A 24,011-nucleotide genomic window follows, 5' to 3' on the forward strand; every position below is an offset into this window, starting at 1 on the left:
GTGAGCTGTCATCTCCTGTATACGAGGGCTACTGTAAGAACATTTTCCACTAGTCCATTGGAATGTTTCCATCGTGGGCTAAAAGCAAAATAAATTAACATTTGTATTTCATACATTTTAGTTAACCTCGGAATAGGTACAGACTTTCAATGTTGATTCTAAAAACATACTTTGCAAGCATGCCAAAATCCAAGCAGTGCATTGCCTTAAATTTGTGTTGACCCCTCCGAAGCATATGGGGTCAACCATGGGTCCGGCTCCCAAATATATGAAGAAAAGACGCATACAAAAAATCCCGCAGCAATGGGTTTCCCCGAAACGGAAGGCTGATACTCTCTTAATTATGTGTAAACAGTTTATGTGGGTGTTCCTGTAACTTGAGTCTTTTGTCATTATTATTACCTTCAAATTTGAAGGCCCACAAGCAGTCAGTCAGGCATATGATTTTTCTTCTGGGGGATGATGGAAAATATTCAAGCGAAGCTTGGAGTGTTTAAGGAATTATTCTAAAAATAGCTTGCCATCCCATTTGCTTCCCCTCTAACTCTTGGGGCACACCACCTTGGCTGCAACCCAAGACCCCAAACCTGCTTCCCTTTCTTTAAATAACCAACTGAGTCCCACTTGTCTGTTATCGAGGGGGACTGTTCACTCAAAGCTGTGTGTTTGTGTTCAACACGACTGCACTTCTATAAATCACTGGTTGAGTTCTTTTTGAGTGATGGCTGGACCATTGTTTTAGGTATTCACATTGTATTGGAATCTTGTGGTCATAAAAAGGAAGAAATATACAGCTTCCATTGATAAGCTTGTCCAGTTTCTGTGAGGCTCCACAATGTCCTTTACCATTTGCACTCAAGAAGCCACGTTTTCAAACACTTTCCACTTTGCGTGCACTCGGGTAAAACACACTGGTGCAGCGGGCTGGGCCTGCACACCATTGCACGAGGCTTCTGGGTGTCTGGTGTAGGCCGGTCACCTCTTTTTCCACTGCCTGCATTCCACCTCCATCCTTCCATAAAAATGTGGCATTTCATCCACTGTCCCACTTTTCTCTCAGCTACAACTTGGTTCTACAGTTGTGTCTTTACTTCATGAAACCTTTTGAGTTCCTTTCTTGCTTATTTTCTTTTTCTCTGTTGTGATCTGCATTAAGGTAGATGTGACAAGTAGTTAGAGCGAGACCAGATACACTATGTGGGAAGCTTCCATGATACAAGTATCTCTTTGACTTTATCCGTTGCAAACATGAGATGCTCAACTGAGTTCGAAGCTGCTCACTCGCCTTTTTTGAACACCTTGTGTTCTTTGAAACTATGAATCGGATTATAAACCGTGTGCTCTCTGCTCTTGTTCCTTGTCTGCCTGAGAACAGTGCCACTATTGAAACCCGAGAGGGCAGCAGAAACTCGACCTGAGTTCTCACACGGTCTGCCGGTTCCAGAAAACACTCTTACATCTTAATCTGTTTAACAAATAAACTCCTCTAAACAAAATCCTTGTTTGGCTATTTGTGGCAAGATTATGGAAATCACAGATTAGGTGTCTGGCCAATACTGTCTGAGTGCGGACGCTATCATGAGTTAGTAAACAGAGACCAAAGAGACATTCCTTACGCTGGCGGGCATGTGTGACTGCAGACACAATTCTTTTTTTTCTTATTTAATTTTAACTTGACACTCTCACTGGAAAGCTGCACTAAGTGTCATTAAGTATGTCATTGTCACATTCCTGATCCTGTGCAGTCATTCAGATCCCATTGCACTTTTCATTTATAGCCTTTAGCAATGCACATTAAAATATTATCAGTAATATTGTAAATCCCATGTTGCGGAGAATATAATATATTATTTCTTTACATATGTTAATTTTTTGTGCAATTTGCTTCTCACTAACATGTGGAATTTCAATGGAAATCCACAACATGAAGGCGATGCGTTCTTGTTTCAGGAAACTCTATGGGCACAATTTTGTGTACACAATAAGTACAATATAGAAGGTTTATTGCTGCACTGGTGCATCTTTGCTGCACTAGTGAAAGAGGACTTTGATTCTCTCTAACCAGATCTAACAAGGTGTATGTGGGAGTGCCATACATCTAGACATGCTTCGGATGAACCATGTGATGGCATCCAAGGGTGTATTCTCAAAAACCTGTATGTAGGTAAATTTCTGCCCCTGGACAGTTTACAGTCGCACCCAATGTTTTGACACGATGACAAGTTGTCTCATGTGAGCTCAATTGCTTTGCTCTCTGGGGGCGGCACCACCAATAGGAACAAGAATAGCTGACATACTTCCAGCAACGTGTGTCAGCATAAGCTGTAAAATCCATCCATCCATCCACCATCCATCCATCTATCCATTTTCCATACCGCTTATTCCTCAATAGAGTCGCGGGGAGTGCCAGAGCCTATCCCAGCCATCTTCGGGCACGAGGCGGGGGACACCCTGAATTGCTTGCCAGCCAATCACAGGGCACACAAAGACATACAACAGTCTCTCTCACACCTCGGGACAATTTGGACTGTTCAATCTTCCTGCCATGCATGTTTTTGGAATGTGGGGGGAAACCGTAAGACCCGGAGAAAACACTTGCAACTTGCAAACTCCAAACTATATATATATATAGTTTGGAGTAAGTTCTCAGTCGTACAGGAGTGGTCCATCGATGAGAAGGTTTCTTCAGCCGTCATCTGTACAAATTTGAAGGTTTCGGACGTTTCGCCTCCTATCCAAGAGGCTTCGTCAGCGAACTAAAGTCTGACTGGTCGTATCGGCCCTATTTATATATCCCTAATGTCCAGCCATGGCGGCGCCGGACACAGCTATGATAGGTCCCTACTCTCAGGTTGGGGGGAGCAGAGGACCTGTGGCCCCCCTGACTAACGACTGGCCAATTTCCCCCATTCCCACCGGTATCACCTCATCAGCATTACGAATGTTGCCTAACCTGTTTTGCCCAAGCAGGCTATTGTATGAACGATCCAAATTGAACCTCACCCCACCAGACCGGTTTAATGAAGGATTTTGTTGTTTTATAATAATCGCTTCTTTTACCCCCCTTTCAAACCATCTATGTTGTTTTGTATGTTACAATTTTCATTCTTACAATGTATGGAATAAACTACATTACTTTGTTTTTCATTTGGTAGCCTATCTTTTGGATGCACTAATTAGTGCATCCAAAAGATAGGCTACCAAATGGTTCAATTTGGGATATATAAATAGGGCCGATACGACCAGTCAGACTTTAGTTCGCTGACAAAGCCTCTTGGATAGGAGGCGAAACGTCCAAAACCTTCAAATTTGTACAGATGACAGCTGAAGAAACCTTCTCATCGTATATATATATATGATGATAATCTCATGATTAAGTTAAGATTGCGTCATATATATATATATATATATATATATATATATATATATATATATGTGTGCGGAGTATGGACTGGAAACCTCAAGGTCAAAATGGGAAACACCTCCCAAGGTGGTGGGGAATGACCGAGCAAAGATCCTGTGGGACTTCCAGATACAGACTGACAAGATGGTAATGGCCAACCAACCAGATATCGTGCTCATAGATAAAGGGGAAAGGAAAGCCGTTGTCGTGGATGTAGCGGTCCCGAGTGATGGAAACATCAGAAAGAAGGAACATGAGAAAATGGAGAAATACTAAGGGCTCAGAGAGGAGCTGGAGAGAGCCTGGAAGGTAAAGGTGACAGTCGTGCCTGTAGTGGTCGGAGCACTCGGGGCAGTGACCCCCAAACTCGACGAGTGGTTGCAACAGATCCCGGGAACAACATCGGACATCTCGGTCCAGAAAAGCGCAGTGCTGGGAACAGCACGGATACTGCGCAGAACCCACAGGCTTCCTGGCCTCTGGTAGAGGACCCGAGCTGAAATGGGGGACAGACACCACCCATGGTGGGTGAGACGAGGATTTTTTTTTATATATATATATATATATATATATATATATATATATATATATATATATATATATATATATATATATACTTTGTATATATCTTTATATATATATATATATATATACTTTGTATATATATATATATATACTTTGTATATATCTTTATATATATAAAAGATAAAATCAAAGTATTCTATGCATAATAGAAATGTCAGAAGACTGAAAATGTATAACTGCAAAAATATTTCATAAAAAGAACTGTACATAGTGACAGTATAAAAATACAGTACAAAATGCATATTTAAAATATGTAACTGTAATGAGTCGATATATTGCATGATTAAGTTAAGATTGCGTCATATATTGCGTCATATATATATATATATATATATATATATATATATATATATATATATATATATACTCTTTTCAGATGTGACAATAAACATCTTCATCAACATCAAACGTCTTTTATTGATGTCTTATTTATTATTAACAACATAATTCTAAATAATATACACCTCATGGCACAAACTGATCGAGTTCACTAATCCCAAATAGCACAGTTGCATCATCCAATACATGACAACGCTGCAACCATTGTTCTTTACATCAAGGCCAAGTGTGTATTTTCTGAAACTGTGAGATGTGAGAGTGGATAAACGATGGTCAGTAAGTGGATAAATGATGGTCTTTCCTGTTTTCTGCGCTGCAGGTGTTGCGGTGCTGGTGTCTCCTGACCACCCTCTGCAGCTGGGGCTGGACAGCAGACAACAGTTCTGCTTACAGTCACTGCCCAGTATGGCACTTCTACCCCTGCAGTACACCGTTTGTGTAGCAAACAATGTGAAGGCTGTGCACCAACAAGCAATGCAGCAGCTCTCCCAGTTTACTCGGGAGATACCCGACATGAAGGCACTTTGGTAAGTACTGTGGAGGAGGAGGTTTTTGCAGAGACAAAATGGATGGATAGATAGACCATCAGAACGCAAACTGCTTCATCTTTGATTTACTTGGGGGAAAAAGAATCCTTCCCAAAAAAACAATTGACAAAGATTCAGTGTTTAAATGTTTGTGCAATTAGAAATGCAAAGGGATGGAAATGTTCCAATATATTTTCAGATATAAAATGAAAAATCCTAAATTGGAATTCTGCAGAGAGTATTCGTTCCTTATTTCAACAATTAGAACTATAATTTCCATCAAACAGAAACACAGGGGCATGATTTTGGTGATCACTTATCATGTTCCGTCAGGCCAGTCTTGACATAAACCTTTCTGGCTGGTGATTGAATATATTTGATAAGAATTGTACAGTACAGTGCTGAAATATTAGTATCTTTTTTCCTCCTTGATCAAAGGACGAACCAGAAGAATTGACCTGATAATCCCCCAACAGTTTCATATTCTGCACTGCTCTCTATGTATTAGGTCAAGAGGCACTTTACCTCTGTTCTATCATTTTGGGGGGCTCTGACAAGAAACAGCTGGTTTGAGTTTCAGTTTGTGCCCATAATGTAAAAATAAAGTGTAAAGATGGAGTTTTCAAGACAGCTTGTAATATAGATTAAAAATTCAGATATCCATCCATTTTCTCACTGAATTATTTTCATCTGGGTCTGTGGAGTCCTGGATCCTATCCCGGCTTTTTTCAGGCAGTAGATGGGGAACACTCTTACCGGTTGTCAACCACTTGCAGGGCACACAGAGACGAACAATCATTCCAGCTCACACTCACACCATTGGACAATTTACTGTGTTACATTTATCATGCATGTTTGGGACTGTGAGAGAAAATCTCACACCCCGTAGCCAATAATTCTAGAATGAATGTTTCCTTCAAAGTTCGTCTGGAACAAAACTGAAAATTATTATGCACTAAGATGCATCCCAGTGTCATGTTTGAAATGGCAAAACCATGACTCGCTTGTCCCTATTCCCAGAGTATGTGTCCCATCCATATATCAGCAGAAATGCTCACACAATTAAAAAAACACAACAAAACAAAAACAAAATCTGTATTAAAATAAGTTTCTTCAGCAAATCTGCTCCAATTGTGTGTCATTTGACCACTTTTTCAGGTGACAGGCATCTGACAGCTTGACCGGAATGAGCAAAACTGGCTCCCGCTAATACTACTGTAGTTGACTGTTATCACTGTTGCGGACCTTTCTAAGGTCAGTACAGTCAGCAGTCTGAGATGCTCTCCCGTTGACAAAGATGGAAATGTGTCGCTACCTGCATCATGTCAAACTTTTTAATGCACATTCGCCACCCTGAAATGTATTTCAGTGTGGAACATAATAAAATGTGTAACATGAGAAATAACTGCAGATGTAGACTCTGACAAATCAATTTATTATATGAATGAATAATATGTTTGGAATATATATGTGTATATATGGAACAATAGATATATGGATAATTATAATTGTAGAATCATTCTTATAATTTTTAATGTATAAATACATGCCTCAAAACAAATTGAATCTAAGCTGTTAGAGTCATTACAGCCCTAATTAATGGACAAACAGAACATCTTTCAAATTGTCATGATGCCAAAAGAAATGTTAAATAATTTTGTGTTTTCTGGATTTTGGATGGGAGAAAGGTACGCATTTCTCCCCATCCAAAACAGTAGAGTTGGGTGACCACTAATTAACTCTGAGAAGGTGATTGCAACCACCTGGGAATGGCCAATTGCCGCTGGGACCCGATTGGCCAGAAGCTCAGGTGAAGCACCTTTAAAGCCAGACTGAGCGAGTCACTTGGAGGAGGAAGAAGAGGGACAAAGGACAACCTGGAGAGCAGTGTTACCTGGGGTCTGCCGAAAACTGACATCAACTTCAAATAAAGAAAACTCACAATACCCTTCCTGCATCTGGCTGAGTGAACTTTTATCAACTTTCCACCTGCTTGCTGTCTCGCCGCACAACACAAATAATAATAATAATACATTTCATTTCTAAGCGCCTTTCAAAACTCTCAAGGTCACTTTACAATCAGCACTGAGCAGCGGCAGCCACAAGCACAATTGAAAGATGTAATTTCCCATGTTTTTCTGTCGATTTTCCCCATCGTATTTCCAACTTTATAAATTCAAGGAATTTCACAACCCTATACACTATACAGTATATAGGTAATACCGGGTTCCTATGTCCCATAGTTAATTGATGGGTGTCAAACTCATTATTGAGACACTTTACCGCAAAGGGCCATTGTTCAGATGGCCAGCCAAAATGATTTTGAGATCTTCCAGATTGAAACTGGATGATTATGTTGAAGTGTGAACTGTCACAAACCACATGAAATCCAATTTTTGCAAGAGAGATTGGATCCAAAATCATTTTTTTTTATATCATACCAAGTACAGTGAGACCTCAGCTTACGAACACCTTACCTTACGAACTTTTTGGTTTACGAACGTAAAATTTATGAAAATTAAACCTTGAAATACGCACTACTTTTCGCGATACACACCCACCACGGCTGGCGGAGTGATCTTCGGATCTGGCGGAGTGATCTTCGGATCTTCGGCGGAATCACACGACCGAACAGCGCTCCAGCCGGCGCACCTTTCCACACCCCCTCTCTCTGAATTCACACGTCGATCGCCTCTGAGGTGCTTTTTGCGGATAATTTTACTATTAGGAAATGAATGCAAGATGATCCCCTAATAATCGACGTAGAGGAGAAGGAGATCATTGAGAAACACGAATGAGGTGTGCGTTTGTGGCGTCACATGTGCACACCGCCGCTGTCATGTGAATCTCAGCCTGACACATCTCTCACGCTGTGTGTCACTTCCCTGAGAGTAACTTTGTACGACCATTCTACAAATAAACAGCCCGGTACCGTTCACCATTGCTACCATCCTTCGCCTAAAAGCTTTACACAAAGGTGTTATTTAGTCGATGCTTTCACGTGACTAATGACACCGAAATTGTCAAGTGCGAGTTGACAGCTGGGGCTGGGCCGCCGCTCGCGACCTCCGCCGGCCGAAGAAGACACTTCAATTTCATTTCATTTCAACGAGTCGCTGTCACCTAACTAGTAACATGATTACGACGCCTCGCTGTGTCTTGTGCTGGCAAGTTCAAGAGTTTGCTTTGCCAAGGTGATTGTTAGCTACGATGGTGTAAGTTTGGTGCTTTCCGGGATCGCGAATGTGCTGGACGGATCGCTCCGCCCCCCTTCTTTTGTCACGTTTTATTCCGCGTCCGTGGAATCATCGGACTCGCGCCTTTTGTTTTAATAAAATCTCTGACAGCAACTACGAAGTGCACTCGAAGTGGATGCAGATGACATCGAAGAGCTTGTTGCTGACCATAATGAGGTCCTTAACACAGAGGATTTGATTTGCCTTCAAGAGGACAAACAGAAGCAGGCCATCCAGGAGTTGATGTGCAGGCTTTTATTGAACAGTTCCATCCAGAAAAGGCTATGAGAATCATCAACATGATGATGTGATGCCTCAGTTTCGTAAGATCTTACAAGTCAGAAAGCAACAGGTGTCAATTAAGAGCCATCAACGACCATCATAAATGTAAATAAAATGACTTTATTGCACTGTGCAGTGTATTTCTTTCATTACAATACAATAGCACATTTGTTGTGTGTCGTTGTAAGGCTTATTTAGTTGAAATTTATATTTTATGGAGACTTGGGAATGGATTATTCTCATTTTAATGGTTTCCTATGGGAATTTTTTTTGGGAGGATACACACTTTTCGCCTTTCATACTCTGTCTGGGAACCAATTAAGTTCGTAAGACAAGGTCTCACTGTACTACATACCACTTACCAAAAACCACTAATATTACGAAGAAAATGTGTAGCAATTGCACATTGAGTGAGTCATACTTTTGATATTATTATTACCATGATATTATTATTATTATTATTAATAATAATAATAATAATAATAATAATTTATTTATTAATTAATTAATTAATTAATTATTTATTTATTTATTTATTTTTAGTCTACTGATTAATTTGTTGATCATTCCTCCGTGTGTCTTAAAGGCTCCCATCTTGGAAGCTCCTCAGCAATGTGGATTCTGGACTAAAGGTAGAGAAGGAGCTGAGGACCTTCTCTAATCGTCTTAGAAGACACCAACTAGGGGATGGAATCATCAGCCTGAATGAACATTCCACCAACCTCCTCTCTGAAATGGTATATGGTCTTTAATCTAAAAGTAAAGTGCTCAACAGAGTACAGGTATATATATGCCTTATTTCTATCGTCACTTGGTTCAATTGCAAGTAAGCATCTGTACTTGGGAACATGGACACAAGGCAAGACATCTTTTTTGTGATTCTCAATGAGTAATTAGTACTATTTATACTTTGATTTATAAGTTTTTAAACCCATATAAGATATCAGTAGTTTTTTTCTGTCTACTCAGAAATAGTGGTTTGGATCATCAAAAACTGTCTTTCTGGAACACTTTAGGTTTTTCCCTTTGTCGGGAAATTTGCAGTTGTACAAGCGGTCTTGCAAAGACATCGAATAAGAAGCTTAATTACAATGCCAAGAAGAATCATCAAAACTGCTGAATCGTTCTATTCTATTTCTGAATGCATCCCAATGGGTTAGCACAGCAATGGGGGAGAGAGGGCACACACAACTAATCGGAGTGGTTAGCAGCCTTCATGTGCCATGTCGAGAACCTCGTGTGCAAAAATCACACTGCATTTAATGGGCATTAAATAAAAAATGCTATAAAGCTTAAGAAGGAGTCCTATCGGGCCTATATGGCCTGTGGGACCCCTGACACAGCTGACAGGTATCGATTAGCAAAGCGGAATGCAGCCTCGGTGGTGGCCGAGGCAAAAACACGGGCATGGGAAGAGTTCGGTAAGGCCATGGAAGCCGACTTCCGGACCGCTTCGAGGAAATTCTGGTCCACCATCTGGCGTCTAAGGAGCAGAAAGCAGTGCACCACAAACACTGTACAGTGAGGATTGGGCGCTGCTGACCTCGACTCGAGACGTCGTGAACCGCAGGGCAGAGTACTTCGAAGACCTCCTCAACTCCACCAACACGCCTTCCTTGGAGGAAGCAGTGTCTGGGAATTCTGAGGTGGGCTCTCCGATCTCTGTGGCTGAAGTCATCGAGGTGATTAAAAAGCTCCTCGATGGCAAGGCCCCGGGAGTGGATGAGATCCGCTCGGAGTTCCTGAAGGCTCTGGATGTTGTGGGGCTGTCTTAGCTGACACGCCTCTGCATCATTGCGTGGTCATCGGGGAGAGTGCCTCTGGATTGGCGGACCGGGGTGGTGGTCCCCCTTTTTAAAAATGATCCCGCCCAACCCCGGATAAGTGGCACAAGATGGATGGATGGATGGATGGATGGATGGATGGATGGATGGATGGATGGATGGATGGATGGATGGATGGATGGATGGATAAAAAATGAATGTGGGCTGTGACCACTCCCACAATGCCATAGCTCTCCCTCTCACGGTTTAGCCAGTCTGTGCTTGTCTGCAAAATTACCAACATCAGTTTTAACCTGCTTTCATGCAGAGTTATACCACATGGATTGTTGGATTTAAATTGTATGAAAGCAATCTGTTCAATAGAGCCATTGGATTTAAGCTTCTGACCAAACCTGTGCATTCTACCTTTAAATGTGAGCCCATTCCCAGTTCAGGAGATGTGAGAGCATGAAAGTAGAGAAGGGGAATAATTTGTTCCCTTGTGAAAAAAATTTACTATACCCACAAGAAAATGTGTACACATTTTTTGTGTAGTGACGATATAAAACACCAGTTATGTTCCTATCATAAAGTCTGCAGTGTTGATGATGGAAATAATTCTGCAGCAATGCCACGTGCAACAATGATCCTTTTATTTCCCTTCATTTTTCTTGGTATTCTAAAATGATCAGTCACAGGTCAGTTCTTTTCCATTGCAGTTTTATGGACAAGAAAAAAAAACATTATATTACTGCTGGCATGAGAAGATTTGGGTCATGCAATCGTTCTGCGTCATTACTAAATTGAATGACTCAGATTTGCATTTTTTTCTTCTCTAAAGCAATTGTGATAGAGTTTGCTAAGGAATTCATTTGTACATCCAAATTATGATTTGAAAATGTGCCCGATAAAGTCACTTGCATAAAATTGTTGTGTGAGTCAGTTTTAACAACCATTTTCTTCCCATTGCTGTTTTGTAAGATGGTCTTACCCTTCTGTGTTCTTAAATCACACATTCGAGAATTAGTATCTGACATTACATTCCAAAGAATTAATTTAGGTGTTAAATGCCTCTGGCTGAGGTCATTTGACACAGCTGCAGTCTTGCAAGAGGAAACTGGGAGACATTAGGATCTAGAACCGAAAACCAGATTGTGGACATCTGAATGTGTTGTGTGTCTGAATGTGTGTTGTGTTTGTGAAACCATTGTTGAAATAGCGTCAAGTCAGGCTTGAGTGACTCTTCTGGACAAAATGAAATAAATCCTCTTTTCCCTTCGGCTTTTCCCTTCAGGGGTCGCCACAGCGAATCAATGTCCTCCATCTATCCCGGTTTTGTGCGTCCTCTTCTCTCACATCAGCTACCTTCATGTCCTCTTTGACCACATCCATAAACCTCCTCTTCGGTCAGTTCAAGGCTCAGCATCCTTCTCCCGATATAGTCACTTTCTCTTCTCTGGACATGTCCAAGCCATCTCAGTCTAGCCTCTCTGACTTTCTCTCCAAAGCCTCTAATATGAGTTGTCCTTCTAAAGTACTCATTCCTGATCCTATCGATGAGAAGGTTTCTTCAGCCGTCATCTCTACAAATTTGAAGGTTTCGCACGTTTCGCCTCCTATCCAAGAGGCTTCGTCAGCGAACTAAAGTCTGACTGGTCGTATCGGCCCTATTTATATATCCCTAATGTACAGCCATGGCGGCAAATTTGTATAGATGACGGCTGAAGAAACCTTCTCATCGATGGACCACTCCTGTACCACTGAGAGCTTACACAGACGTATTCTTGATCCTAGCCAACCTGGTCACTCCCAAAGAAAACCTCAACATCTTCAGCTCTGCTACCTCCAGCTCTGCTTCCTGTCTTTTCTTCAGTGGCACTGTCTCCAGTCCAAACATCATGGCTGGTCTCACCACCGTTTTATACACTTTTCCTTTCATCCTAGCTGAAACCCTCCTATCACACATCACGCCTGACATTTTTCTCCAGCCGCTCCAGCCTGCCTGGAAACGCTTCTTCACCTCTTTTCTACACTCTCCATTGCTCTGGACAGTTGACCCCAAGTACTTAAAATCCTCCACCTGCTTTATCTCTTCTCCCTGTAGCATCACTCTTGCACTTGGATCCCTCTCATTCACGCACATACAATAAAGTCTCGTTATATCGATATCGGATATATCGATAGTCCCGGTTATATCGATACTATTTCTATGCACGCACGGAGAAAATTACATGCAAACAGGGTCGGATATATCGATAGTCCCGGTTATATCGATATTTTTTCGGACTCCCTTGAATATCGATATAACGAGACTTTACTGTATATTCCGTCTTGCTGCGACTGATCTTCAATCTTCTCCTTTCCAGGGCATATCTCCACATCTCTAGTTTCTCCGCCACCTGTTCCCCGTTCTCGCTACAGATCACAATGTCATCTGCAAACATCATGGTCCAAGGAGATTCTTGTCTAACATCGTCTGTCAGCCTGTCCATCACCATAGCAAATAAGAAGGGGCTTAGAGCTGACCCCTGGTGGAGTCCCACCTCCACCTTGAATTCCTCCGTCACACCGACAGCAAAACTCACAACTGTCTTACAGTCATGATACATGTCTTGCACCGCTCTGACATACTTTTCTGTCACTCCAGACTTCCTCATGCAATACACTTCTGTGGGCACCCTGTCGTACGCTTTCTCCAGATCTACAAAGACACAATGCAATTCCTTCTGACCTTCTCTGTACTTCTCTATCAGCATTGTTAAAGCAAACACTGCATCTGTCGTACTCTTTTTCGGCATGAAGCCATACTGCTGTTCACAAATGTTCACTTCTGCTCTTCGTCTTGATTCAACTACTCTTTTCCAGAGTTTCATTGTATGGCTCATCAACTTTATTCCTCTGTAGTTAGTACAACTCTGCACATCTCCTTTGTTCTTAAAAATGGGCATGAGTGCACGTCGTCTCCATTCTTCAGGCATCTGTTCACCATCTAAGATATTGTTGAATAACCCAGTCAGGAACACCACCGCCACCTCTCCAAGACACTTCCATACCTCAATTGGTAAATCATCAGGCCCGAGTGCCTTTCCCCCCTTCATCCTCTTCAGCGCCCTCCTAACTTCATCCTTGCTAATGTTTGCTACGTCTTGGTCCACAACAGTCACGTCTTCTACTCTTTGTTCCTTCTCATTTTCCTTATTCATCAATTATTCAAAGCACTCTTTCCATCTTGCCATCACACAATTGGCACCTGTTAATACATTGCCATCTCTATCCTTAATTACCCGAACCTGCTGCAGGTCCTTGCTGACTCTCCCAATGATTTTTGATGGGATTGAAATTCTTGCTTGCCCAAACTCAGCAAAATTATGAGTTTGTGGAAATTCAGTCCAGGCAATATCAACTGGTCTGAAATGTCTGAAAGCATATAAAAAGTCAAACAATTTGTATGCAGAAGGTACACACGGAATACATGTTTTGGGTCATAAAATTTCCTAAATATGCTTTATCTCTATAGGACCATGACTACCTCAACAGCAGGAAGAGGGGGGCGTCCAGAAGACTCAGTCGGGACCTCCCACTAGTGAAGCTTCTTAACATTTCCGTCACTATGTCCCCTTTCCTGAGCGTGGACACCATGCAGTTCCATACATCCCTCATGGACGGCACTGAGGCCTTCTGGCTTAGTCTCCCCTCTGCGCCTCATGGACATCTGGTGAGTGGAAATGTGTGTCCATGTAAAGGTTTACTGTGATCAATGAATATTCGTGGCTCATTTCATTTTATAATCCCGCGGGTGTGTTTCCATTCTGAAGGTCCCCTTGATGATTCAATGGCGAGGGAAATTCTGTGTCAAGCTGAATGTCACAAACCCAGGAGCAGTAAGCTGGTTCCTGGACAAAGTGGGATCCATACAAGCCCATTTGGAAATGGAGTACATCCTGCTGGAGGGTGGCGAGAGGAACCTCTTTGAGGAGCAGGCCCTACGACCACCGGAGGTGCTAGGTGGGGACACATACATCAGCCTACTGGCTGACGTTGCTGCCAGAATTGGAGATTCCACGATCATGTCAGCGGGGACAAGGTGCATTGTCAGATTGGTTTCTGACCTATTTCTGAATACTTGTTCAGATTTTTTTGGAAACCTGTTTTTTTCCACAGGTCTAGCAACAAACCAGTCTTTCTCAGGATGACCCCTCTGCTCTCTGACTGGAGTCCGATGGGCCTGAAGAGCATCATTCCCTCTCTCCTACACCACACTGTGCTGGGATACAACTTCCTTATTCCAGATTCAGTCGGTAAATACTGCATTTTAGAGCTCACTTGTTTGAGATATATACTGTACATGGAACATAAAAACAAGTTATCGTCAACTGTAGACACATATTTTGAGTCTCACTCAAGGAAGGCCAAGATTCAAGTCCTGAAACTCAGAACTGTGTGACAGATAAGCTAACCTTTAGACCCTGGATTTGCACCAAATATCTGCATTCATATTGGCATTGCCAGCAAATGACTCAATCAACTCAAACAGGTTGCTCAATGTACTATTGCCGAGTGGCAATAGTACATTGTCCGAGTGGACACATTTTTGCACATGTCTGGAAGTGAATGATTTAAGCACACAGTACAAAATGGTATTTGGCTACCACTGCCAAATACATACATGTCAAAACATGCATGTAATTTATTTTTAGTATAGTTTAATGTTCAGATTAAAAAAATTATCTGGTAAAATGAATAGAAAATATTGACTTTCAGCTTTATGGGTCTTGCACATCATAAAGTATCCCGCATCTGTTTATTGGTGCAGGTGGCTCGTTATCTGGAGACATGGTCACAGATGAGGAGTTGTACATCCGTTGGCTGGAGATAGTCTCCTTCCTCCCTGTAATCAGCTTCCATACACCCCCGTGGGTCTGCGGAGAGGAAGAGGTAAAACACAGTTAACCAGTTACATAAACAGTTAAGTGAACCGTACAGTAACTTTCAATCCATACTGGCAGTCCTCTGATAGGACCACACCATTCTTGGTTGGACAACACATTTGATGGTTCTCCACCTGCTGCGAAGACATACATTTTACCACAAACCAGTTATTATTCAGACTGGAGACAGATCACTCTTGAAGTGTTGTCATGATCTGGTTGGCGACCAACGGGGGGCGCTGTCAGCCCTGCCTGCAGCCTCGCAGGTGCTGGTTTAATCACTGACACTTCAAAGGACACCCGGCACGACCATCCATTGTCGGTTCATTGTTTGCTGCTTGTTTGCTGCATGCATTGTGTATGTTTGTTTAACCTTGGCGGACTTTTACTTTTAGTCTTCTTTTGATACATTCAGATGATTTTGATGTTCTACATTTTGTTCCTGCTGACTTTATTTTAATACAATTTGTCAAACAACCTCCTGCTCCCTCCTGCCTGCTTTTTGGGATCCGCACCCGCCATCACCACCTTGCAAACCGTGACAGAATGAACCGACCAACCATCGGATCCCGCAGATACATCGGACCCGTCTCATTTCCACCCTGTGCCTGGCAATGCTACGTCCACGTTAGCGCAAGCCTCGTCGAGTTTGAATTGCGTCACTCGCCGAGCCATAACGTCCACGTAAACGCCCGGCCGAGACCTCCTTACCGGTGGCCGTCCAGGGTGACACTGGGTGACTGGCTGTGCACGCCCACGTCCAGCCACGCTGTCGTCGTGCATGACGAATTGAGTCTCATCCACGACGAGCCGTGCAACGTCTGCGTCAACGTCAGTCACACTCACCGCTGGATCCCGGAGCGGCTCTGGACTGGTCTCGTTCCCCTGGTGCCGGGCAGTTCACGCCCACGTCGACGTCCGGATGAGACCTGGTCCCATACGGCCGTACGGGGTGCCATTCTGCGCCTGGAAGTACGACGTCCACGTTGAGCCATGCGCCGTCGCGTGAACGTGCGAGAGGGATCGCACTCACGCCCACGACGATCCGCGCCGCGTCTTCGTCCACCCCAGGCCGAGTCCCGTTCCCATCAGGCCGCCGCCCGTCGTATGCTGGAGAGGCAGCGGTTGCCCTCTCCACCGATCGTTCCCTGGCGAGTGGACCTTTCTGGAGACTGTTGGGACTTCTGGAAGCAGCCCCTTGAAGGGGGGGCACTGTCATGATCTGGTTGGCGACCAACGGGGGGCGCTGTCGGCCCCGCCTGCACCTGCACAGGTGCTGGTCGTCCCGATCAGATTGGCGACCAACGGGTAGCGACGTCAGCCCTGCCTGCAGCCTCGCAGGTGCTGGTCGTTTAATCACTGACACTTAAAAGGACACCCGGCATGACCATACGTTGTCGGTTCATTGTTTGCTGCTGGTTTGCTGCATGCATTGTGTATGTGTTTGTTAACCTTGGCGCACTTTTACTTTTAGTCGTCTTTTGATAATTTGTATTTTTTCCGTTCAGATGATTTTGATGTTTTACATTTTGTTCCTGCTGACTTTATTTTAATACAATTTGTCAAACAACCTCCTGCTCCCTCCTGCCTGCTTTTTGGGATCCGCACCCGCCATCACCACCTTGCAAACCGTGACAAGTGTATTTTGTAGAATTATTATTTGCCTAATTTCTTATTGAATCAATACATGCACAAGAGACTGCGTTCCATGACTTGGCTTCAGTGAGCAGAGATGGTGTTCATTTAATCTCTGTCACTTTGGATGCGCTTTAAATATACAAACAAGCTGTTCACCCTGGCACGTTGCATTCACAAAGACGACTGCGATGAGGCCCTTGTGGGGGCGGCATTAATCTCCTTAAAACAAATTCTGACATTAAAACAGGAGTTAAATCAAGTTAAGATTTATTGTCAAATATTCTCTATGTGCAACATACAGCACAGATTACATTACTTTGGAACTCTCTTTCTCCCAACATCCATAATATTGATTCTTTGCATTCATAATATTGATTCCCGCCTTCAAATCCCATCTCAAAACGCACCTATTTAAAATCGAAATTTCTGTATAATTTTATCGCTTGTTCTTATTTATACGTAAAATTATACGTAAAATTGTGAAATTCCCCCAGGTTGTAAGATATTTCCAAAACAACCCCAATATTTCCTTTGCTCATCTCACACTATGGAAGACTACTTTTGCCAATCAAAGAAAGGTTATGAAGTGAGTCACTCCATTGTTGTGCAAGTTGGTTCCCACGAGAAGATGCTCTGTCCTAACAGAGGCTTTGACCCCCCAACCCCTCGCAGGAGGGCTACTTATCTTCTTGATCCTTCCTACTGTTCGTTACATGGTATCAAAACATGTTTTACAGTCTCAAAGAATCCGGTGACTTCTCACAGTGTGGACTTTAGGTTCAAGTTTCCTGAACAGACAACATTTCATGTTTGTGAAGAGAGGGAAGCCGCGCCACCTCGTCCTCCATGTGTCCAATAGGAGTGATTGACTGGCCCCTTCACCACATCACCCGCACTTTTTGGAGTCTATCTGTTCTGTATGCCTGCTCAGAATTTATAACTTACACTTTGGAGAGCCATTGGCACAGGAATGATAATGAATTTAAGAACAACACTCAAAAAAGAACATGGCAAGTTGAACGTTCCATGAGTAGTTGACAAGCGTGACCATCCAATTTATTTTCCATTCCTCAATTGATATTGTTTGCAACTTGTGTTGCGATGACTCAAAGATTAAAAATAGACCTTTTGGGAAACCAGACCACAAAGCCAACACCTGTCTAAACCTCTACTGCTTGAAAGTACAAAATCTCAGATGAACAAGATTGTCTCATTTCCGACAGACTAACCCAAAATGGTGTATTTTTATGTCCCTGTTTTGTGATTGTAAAGTGTCTTTGAGAGCTTTGAAAGGTGCTTATGAATAAAATGTTATTATTATTATTATTATTATTATTATTATGATTGTTATTCTTCTTCTTATTCTTATTATTATTATTATTATTATTATTATTATTATTATTATTATTATTATTATTATTATTATTATTATTACATTCCTCTCTTGACCACAGTGCATTGAAACACAGCTAAAAATGAGGATTCCTGTGATTGCCGATAAAGCGTTGGTCATCCCTCTGGCAATGATTTTCCCTTCCACGAGGGGTCAGCATTTCCCTTTTTTCCATATTAGCGCTTTGTTCCACCTTCAGCTGTTGTTAAAGCGCTATATAAACCAATATGTATTACATTGTATTTTGGACAGTTTCCCTCGTTTCAAGTTCAAATAACTCCAGACCCATATAATTTAGGAATTAACTCTTTTTTTTTCGGATGAAAGAAGAGAGTCTAAAGTTTCTTACGCTACACTGAATGTTGATGTAGTCCTAACACTCAATATTCTGTGGGTCCTGGAATTCAAGTGACAATGACAAAAACCTTGGCACTGGGGCGGAGACATTTTTGCACGTCTGGCAGTGAATGAGTTCATGGTAAAGCAGGCAGCAAACAAAATTGTGAAATTTATGATTCACATCATCCACATCTTTTTCCAGACCCCCAGGTTGTAAGATATTTCCAAAACAACCCCAATATTTCCTTTGCTCATCTCACACTATGGAAGACTACTTTTGCCAATCAAAGAAAGGTTATGAAGTGAGTCACTCCATTGTTGTGCAAGTTGGTTCCCACGAGAAGATGCTCTGTCCTAACAGAGGCTTTGACCCCCCAACCCCTCGCAGGAGGGCTACTTATCTTCTTGATCCTTCCTACTGTTCGTTACATGGTATCAAAACATGTTTTACAGTCTCAAAGAATCCGGTGACTTCTCACAGTGTGGACTTTAGGTTCAAGTTTCCTGAACAGACAACATTTCATGTTTGTGAAGAGAGGGAAGCCGCGCCACCTCGTCCTCCATGTGTCCAATAGGAGTGATTGACTGGCCCCTTCACCACATCACCCGCACTTTTTGGAGTCTATCTGTTCTGTATGCCTGCTCAGAATTTATAACTTACACTTTGGAGAGCCATTGGCACAGGAATGATAATGAATTTAAGAACAACACTCAAAAAAGAACATGGCAAGTTGAACGTTCCATGAGTAGTTGACAAGCGTGACCATCCAATTTATTTTCCATTCCTCAATTGATATTGTTTGCAACTTGTGTTGCGATGACTCAAAGATTAAAAATAGACCTTTTGGGAAACCAGACCACAAAGCCAACACCTGTCTAAACCTCTACTGCTTGAAAGTACAAAATCTCAGATGAACAAGATTGTCTCATTTCCGACAGACTAACCCAAAATGGTCGCTAACATAACCCAAAAACGATAAAGTTAAAATAAGTGGAAATCAAGCTTTGTTATATGTCAGTGGTTTAATAGATAAAAATAAATAAATGAATGAAGGAATAAATAAATAAATAAATAAATAAATAAATAAATAAATAAATAAATAACTCACTATATAAATACACAAATAAATAAATAAACACATAAATAAATAAATACAGTATTATGACAAAGCAGTTTAGTAATCGTTTTTTTTTTCTTTTTCAACAGTCTTCTTTTCCTTTCGGCTTTTTCTTTTTTTTTTGACAGTACTGTTTACAAAACTGACTCTGACCCAATGTCCCCACGGGTGGACATAGAACCAGAGAAAATGCACAGTGCATGAGTGATGTGTGTGTGATGATTGCACGGGAGATAATGAATGCACCAAGAAAGTTGGCGAGTCAGAACAAGCATGCCTCCAAACCTAAATCCTATTGATTACATGTGGAGGACAATCTAAAATCAAGGGTGAAGAATGACATGATGTCGAACATCCATCAGCTTTGTGGAAGAGGACTCTGCTCAATGCCAAGGAGGAGGAAAAAGGATGACCATACATAATATTGGCTCAATTTGGATATTTTATTTAAAGGACAACCGACGTCTCCGGACAAGTTGTGTCCATAATTTGTAAAATGGCTTCCAATGACTTCTACTGAGCATATTTTACAAAGATTCCAAAAGTCTTAAGACTTGCGCTGAATATTCCGTAAGTCTTGTTTTTGAGTTGGTGACGAGTCCTCACCTTACGTCACTGAAGGAACGCCCCTCAGCGAGAAAGGACATACCTTGCATCACCGCAATGCATTGTGCAATACTTTGTTTGGTCTGAAAACTTCGTGTTGATCCGTGTTGATGGCGAAATTAGAAGGAAAACACATAAATAACGCGATGGTGAATCGTTGTGTGTGGCGCCAAGACTTCTACAGTGTATTTAATGTTTGCTTACAAAACGTCCCAGGAGACAATTTACACGGAGCTTTGTTGTCCTCTTCTGCCTTTTTGGGTACTGTGAGGACTAAAGAGTTAGTATATTTCTCTCCAGATGCATCAAAATGACCGGAATAAATTCTTTAATCGATTGCAAACGTGTATGCTATCCTCTTCAGAACTATTTGCATCATATTCATAACTTGATGAGTAACAAGAAAGCATCTTTTCTGAATCTGAAGCCATTGTTTTGATTCTCCAACAAGACGTCTTGGGGTGACACCACGAACAAGGGGGTGGGACCTTCTGAAACTGGCCACTTCCGGTTTCAAATTGAAATACTTTTTAGACACTTTAAGACATTTTATTGGTGTTTTGCATGTGACTAAAAATATCATACTGCGTGTTTTGGGTATTTTAGATGCTATAAAACGTTTTTCTGATGTTAGGAAACAAAAAAGTGACGTTGGTTGTTCTTTAAGGGTGTACAGTGATACCTCAGCTTGCGAACTTAATTGGTTCCCAGAAAGTGTGTGTCAGGCGAAACGTTCGTCTTCCAAACATTTATTTCCCATAAGAAACCATTAAAATGAGGATAATCCGTTCCCAGGTCCCATAAAACATAATTTCCTACTAAATAAGCCTTAAAGGACAACCGACATCACTTTTTTATTTCCTAAGTGACATCAGAAAGACGTTTTATATATAGCATTTAAAATACCCAAAACACGCAGTATGATATTTTTAGTCAAATGCAAAACACCAATAAAAATGACTTAAAGTGTCCAAAATCTGCAAAAAATGAACCCGAAAGTGGCCAGTTTCAGAAGGTCCCGCCCTCTTGTTCGTGGTGTCACCCCAAGACAAGCCTTGCTGGAGAATCAAAACAATGGCTTCAGATTCGGAGAATATGCTTTCTTGTTACTCATCCAGTTATGAATATGATTCAAATAGTTCTGAAGAGGAAAGCATACATGTTTGCAATCGCTTAAATAATTTATTCCGTGGCATTTTGAGGCAATAGGGGGGGGGGATGTAGCACTAAAAAAGAGGCAGAAAATGGCGACAAAGCTCCGTGTAAGGAATTAATCAGCCCGTTTCCACAGGCTGATTATTTCCTTGCACGGTGCTCTGTCGCACTCTTCTGCATCTTTTGGGTGCAACACGAGGGCCCCAGACCAAACAACTACAGCAAAATACATTGACGTGATGGAAGGACAATGCGACAATGTGTCCTTTTTTCGGTCAGGGGTGTTCCTTCAGTGAAGTAACGTGAGTACTCGTCACCAACTCAAAAACAAGACTTCCGGAATATTCAGCGCGAGTCTTAAAACGTAAAATATAGCTATATGCGGTGGAATCTTTGTAAAATACGCTCAGTAGAAGTCATTTGAAGCCATTTTACAAATTATGGACACAACTTGTCCGGAGACGTCGGTTGTCCTTTAAAACTACAAAAAATATACCTTGTTTTATGTATATTAAACGTGCTATTGTATTGTAATTAAAGAAATAAACCATACTGTTTAATAAAGTTGTTTTATTTACCTTTGTGATGATAGTTGTCAATGGATGACGAACTTCCAGGTTGCCTCTTGATGATATCCGAGTGAAATTGCCGCGCTTTCTCGGCGATAATACCCTCACTTAACTATCCCTTGCTAGCTGCTTTTCATTAATCCAAATCAACAGAGGGTTTTTTTCTTGCGTGTCCTTCGGCTTAACACTAGCCGTGGTGGGGTCTTTTTCCGTCCCATAATAGCAAAAGTATCCTCGATAACAAACCACATCCGCACTCAAAGAAAGAGGGTGACGAAAACTAGACTGCCAGCCACTGTGGCCCTGCGTGTGGTTTGGTTCGTCCGCCGAAAACTAATTCGTCAGCCAAGACTATATCCTTGCGAATTTAATGTTTGTGAGGCGAAAAGTTTGTGAGCTAAAACGTTAATAAGTTGAGGGATCACTGGACTTCGTTTTGTTGCCAGCAATTCAGATACGAATGGCTGTATGTGGAGTTATCTTGTGGGGCCAATAAATATACAGTGATTATTTCAAATTGTAGTCAAGTATGATTTGTTCATTGCTCTCAAATAAAGACATGAACAAGAATGTGAGCGAGCTACTCACTTTTGTGAGATGGAGGAGTCTCACTTTTTTTTTCTGACAGCATGGGAAACGGTTTACAATGCAACCCAAAATGATGTGTGTTTCCGGTGCTTTGTTTTGCAGTATTGTTTGACAAGTTTAAATGTTAAAATCAAATAAGAGACCTGTGCAGCTTTACTGGTACCGAGTCGTAATGGCTGAAAAAACACAATTTGATCAGTCATCTAAACTTTCATCCTGTTTTTGAGATGTATGTTTTAATGCAGAACGTGCACATTCCATACTCATGTTATGCACTGTGCTCTTCTTCCGTAACACAGGTGTTGAACTTAACTCGGATATACATAAAAAAGCACAAGGAGGATGTGGTGCCGCTCATTGAGAGGTATGCCAAGGAATGGCAGGAAACGGGAAGTCCCATTTATCGGCCCATGTGGTGGCTCGATCCAGATGACCCCGTAACCTTCACCATAGACGACCAGTTCCTCATTGGAGATGAGGTAACATTCCATCACAATCTCGTGCTGTGCATGTATCCAGATATCTTAGCTTCTGCATGTTGCAGGTTCTGGTGGCACCTGTGGTGGAGAAGGGGGCGGTGAGGAGGGACGTTTACTTACCTGACGGGGGATTCCAATGGCAGGACAGCCGAAACGCTCAGTTGTACGATGGAGGGACGTTCCTACAGGACTACCCTGTGCCCTTGGAGGCGGTGGGTGTTTTCTTACGGCGAAGATGAGTCATGTGTGACTTAGCCTGTTACTGTCTCCAATCATTTTTGACTTGTGCTCTTTTAAATTTGCACTCTTTCCACAAGACACCGTAGACCTTGCCTCAATGCCGTAAATTGAGACAACTTGTCAAATATATATCTTTCAACTTGCACTTTACAGTTCGTCATGATTTCTATTTTTGTTTTTCTTTGACTTTAGTTTTCATGATTTTTTTAACTGTTAATCAGTTAGACCTCCTGGCTGATTTCGATTGAACTTTGTTTTTTTTTTTTTTTTTGGTCTGCTTCTGTGTATGTAAATTCTTGAAAAATATGTGTGTTTACATACCTGTTTTTGCCATTTTACGGTCTAAAAAGGTATTTGCATTTGCTCGATGAGGAGGGGCAAAGCACGACCCCTGTTGCTTCAAAAGAATTTGAACGTCTCATTCAAGAAGACCAAATTAAAAGAAATGTCGTGTTGGAATGGGTTGTTTTGCGGGAACCTTAGCTCACAGAAACTTTGTGCAGACACAATCCTTGCTCACATTTTGAAAGATGGCTTCTACTTGAACTTCTTAGGACACGGGGCTGATTTTTATTGAATGTAACTCGCCCACAAATTGACATTGTTTTTCAGTATCAACTCACACGCCAGAGTAGAACTCCTACTTAGCATATATATATATATATATATATATATATCTTCAGAACTATTTGCATCATATTCATAACTTGATGAGTAACAAGAAAGCATCTTTTCCGAATCTGAAGCCATTGTTTTGATTCTCCAACAAGACGTCTTGGGGTGACACCACGAACAAGGGGGAGGGACCTTATATATATACCTT

At 41.8% G+C, this 24,011-nt stretch overlaps 1 protein-coding gene across 3 annotated transcripts in view; it reads left to right on the forward strand.

Moving 5' to 3' along the window:
- LOC148898212 (SITS-binding protein) overlaps positions 1–24,011 on the forward strand; it is a 50,599-nt gene extending 26,588 nt beyond the window's left edge. Inside the window, exons 4-11 of one of the 3 annotated variants that reach the window (XM_088997288.1) lie at positions 4,647–4,854; positions 8,959–9,109; positions 13,653–13,850; positions 13,951–14,219; positions 14,297–14,433; positions 14,949–15,070; positions 22,769–22,948; positions 23,014–24,011. In XM_088997288.1, the coding sequence (XP_088853414.1) occupies positions 4,647–4,854; positions 8,959–9,109; positions 13,653–13,850; positions 13,951–14,219; positions 14,297–14,433; positions 14,949–15,070; positions 22,769–22,948; positions 23,014–23,187 (1,439 nt within the window). In that variant the 3' untranslated portion in view covers positions 23,188–24,011. Of the gene's footprint in view, positions 1–4,646; positions 4,855–8,958; positions 9,110–13,652; positions 13,851–13,950; positions 14,220–14,296; positions 14,434–14,948; positions 15,071–15,141; positions 17,041–22,768; positions 22,949–23,013 lie in introns of those variants that run through there. The other 2 variants (XM_088997287.1, XM_088997289.1) reach the window with 2 other exon arrangements.

Source organism: Hippocampus bargibanti, linkage group LG05 (genome assembly GCF_051943395.1).
Source record: "Hippocampus bargibanti isolate YZ-2025 linkage group LG05, ASM5194339v1, whole genome shotgun sequence".
Lineage (NCBI taxonomy): Eukaryota > Metazoa > Chordata > Actinopteri > Syngnathiformes > Syngnathidae > Hippocampus > Hippocampus bargibanti.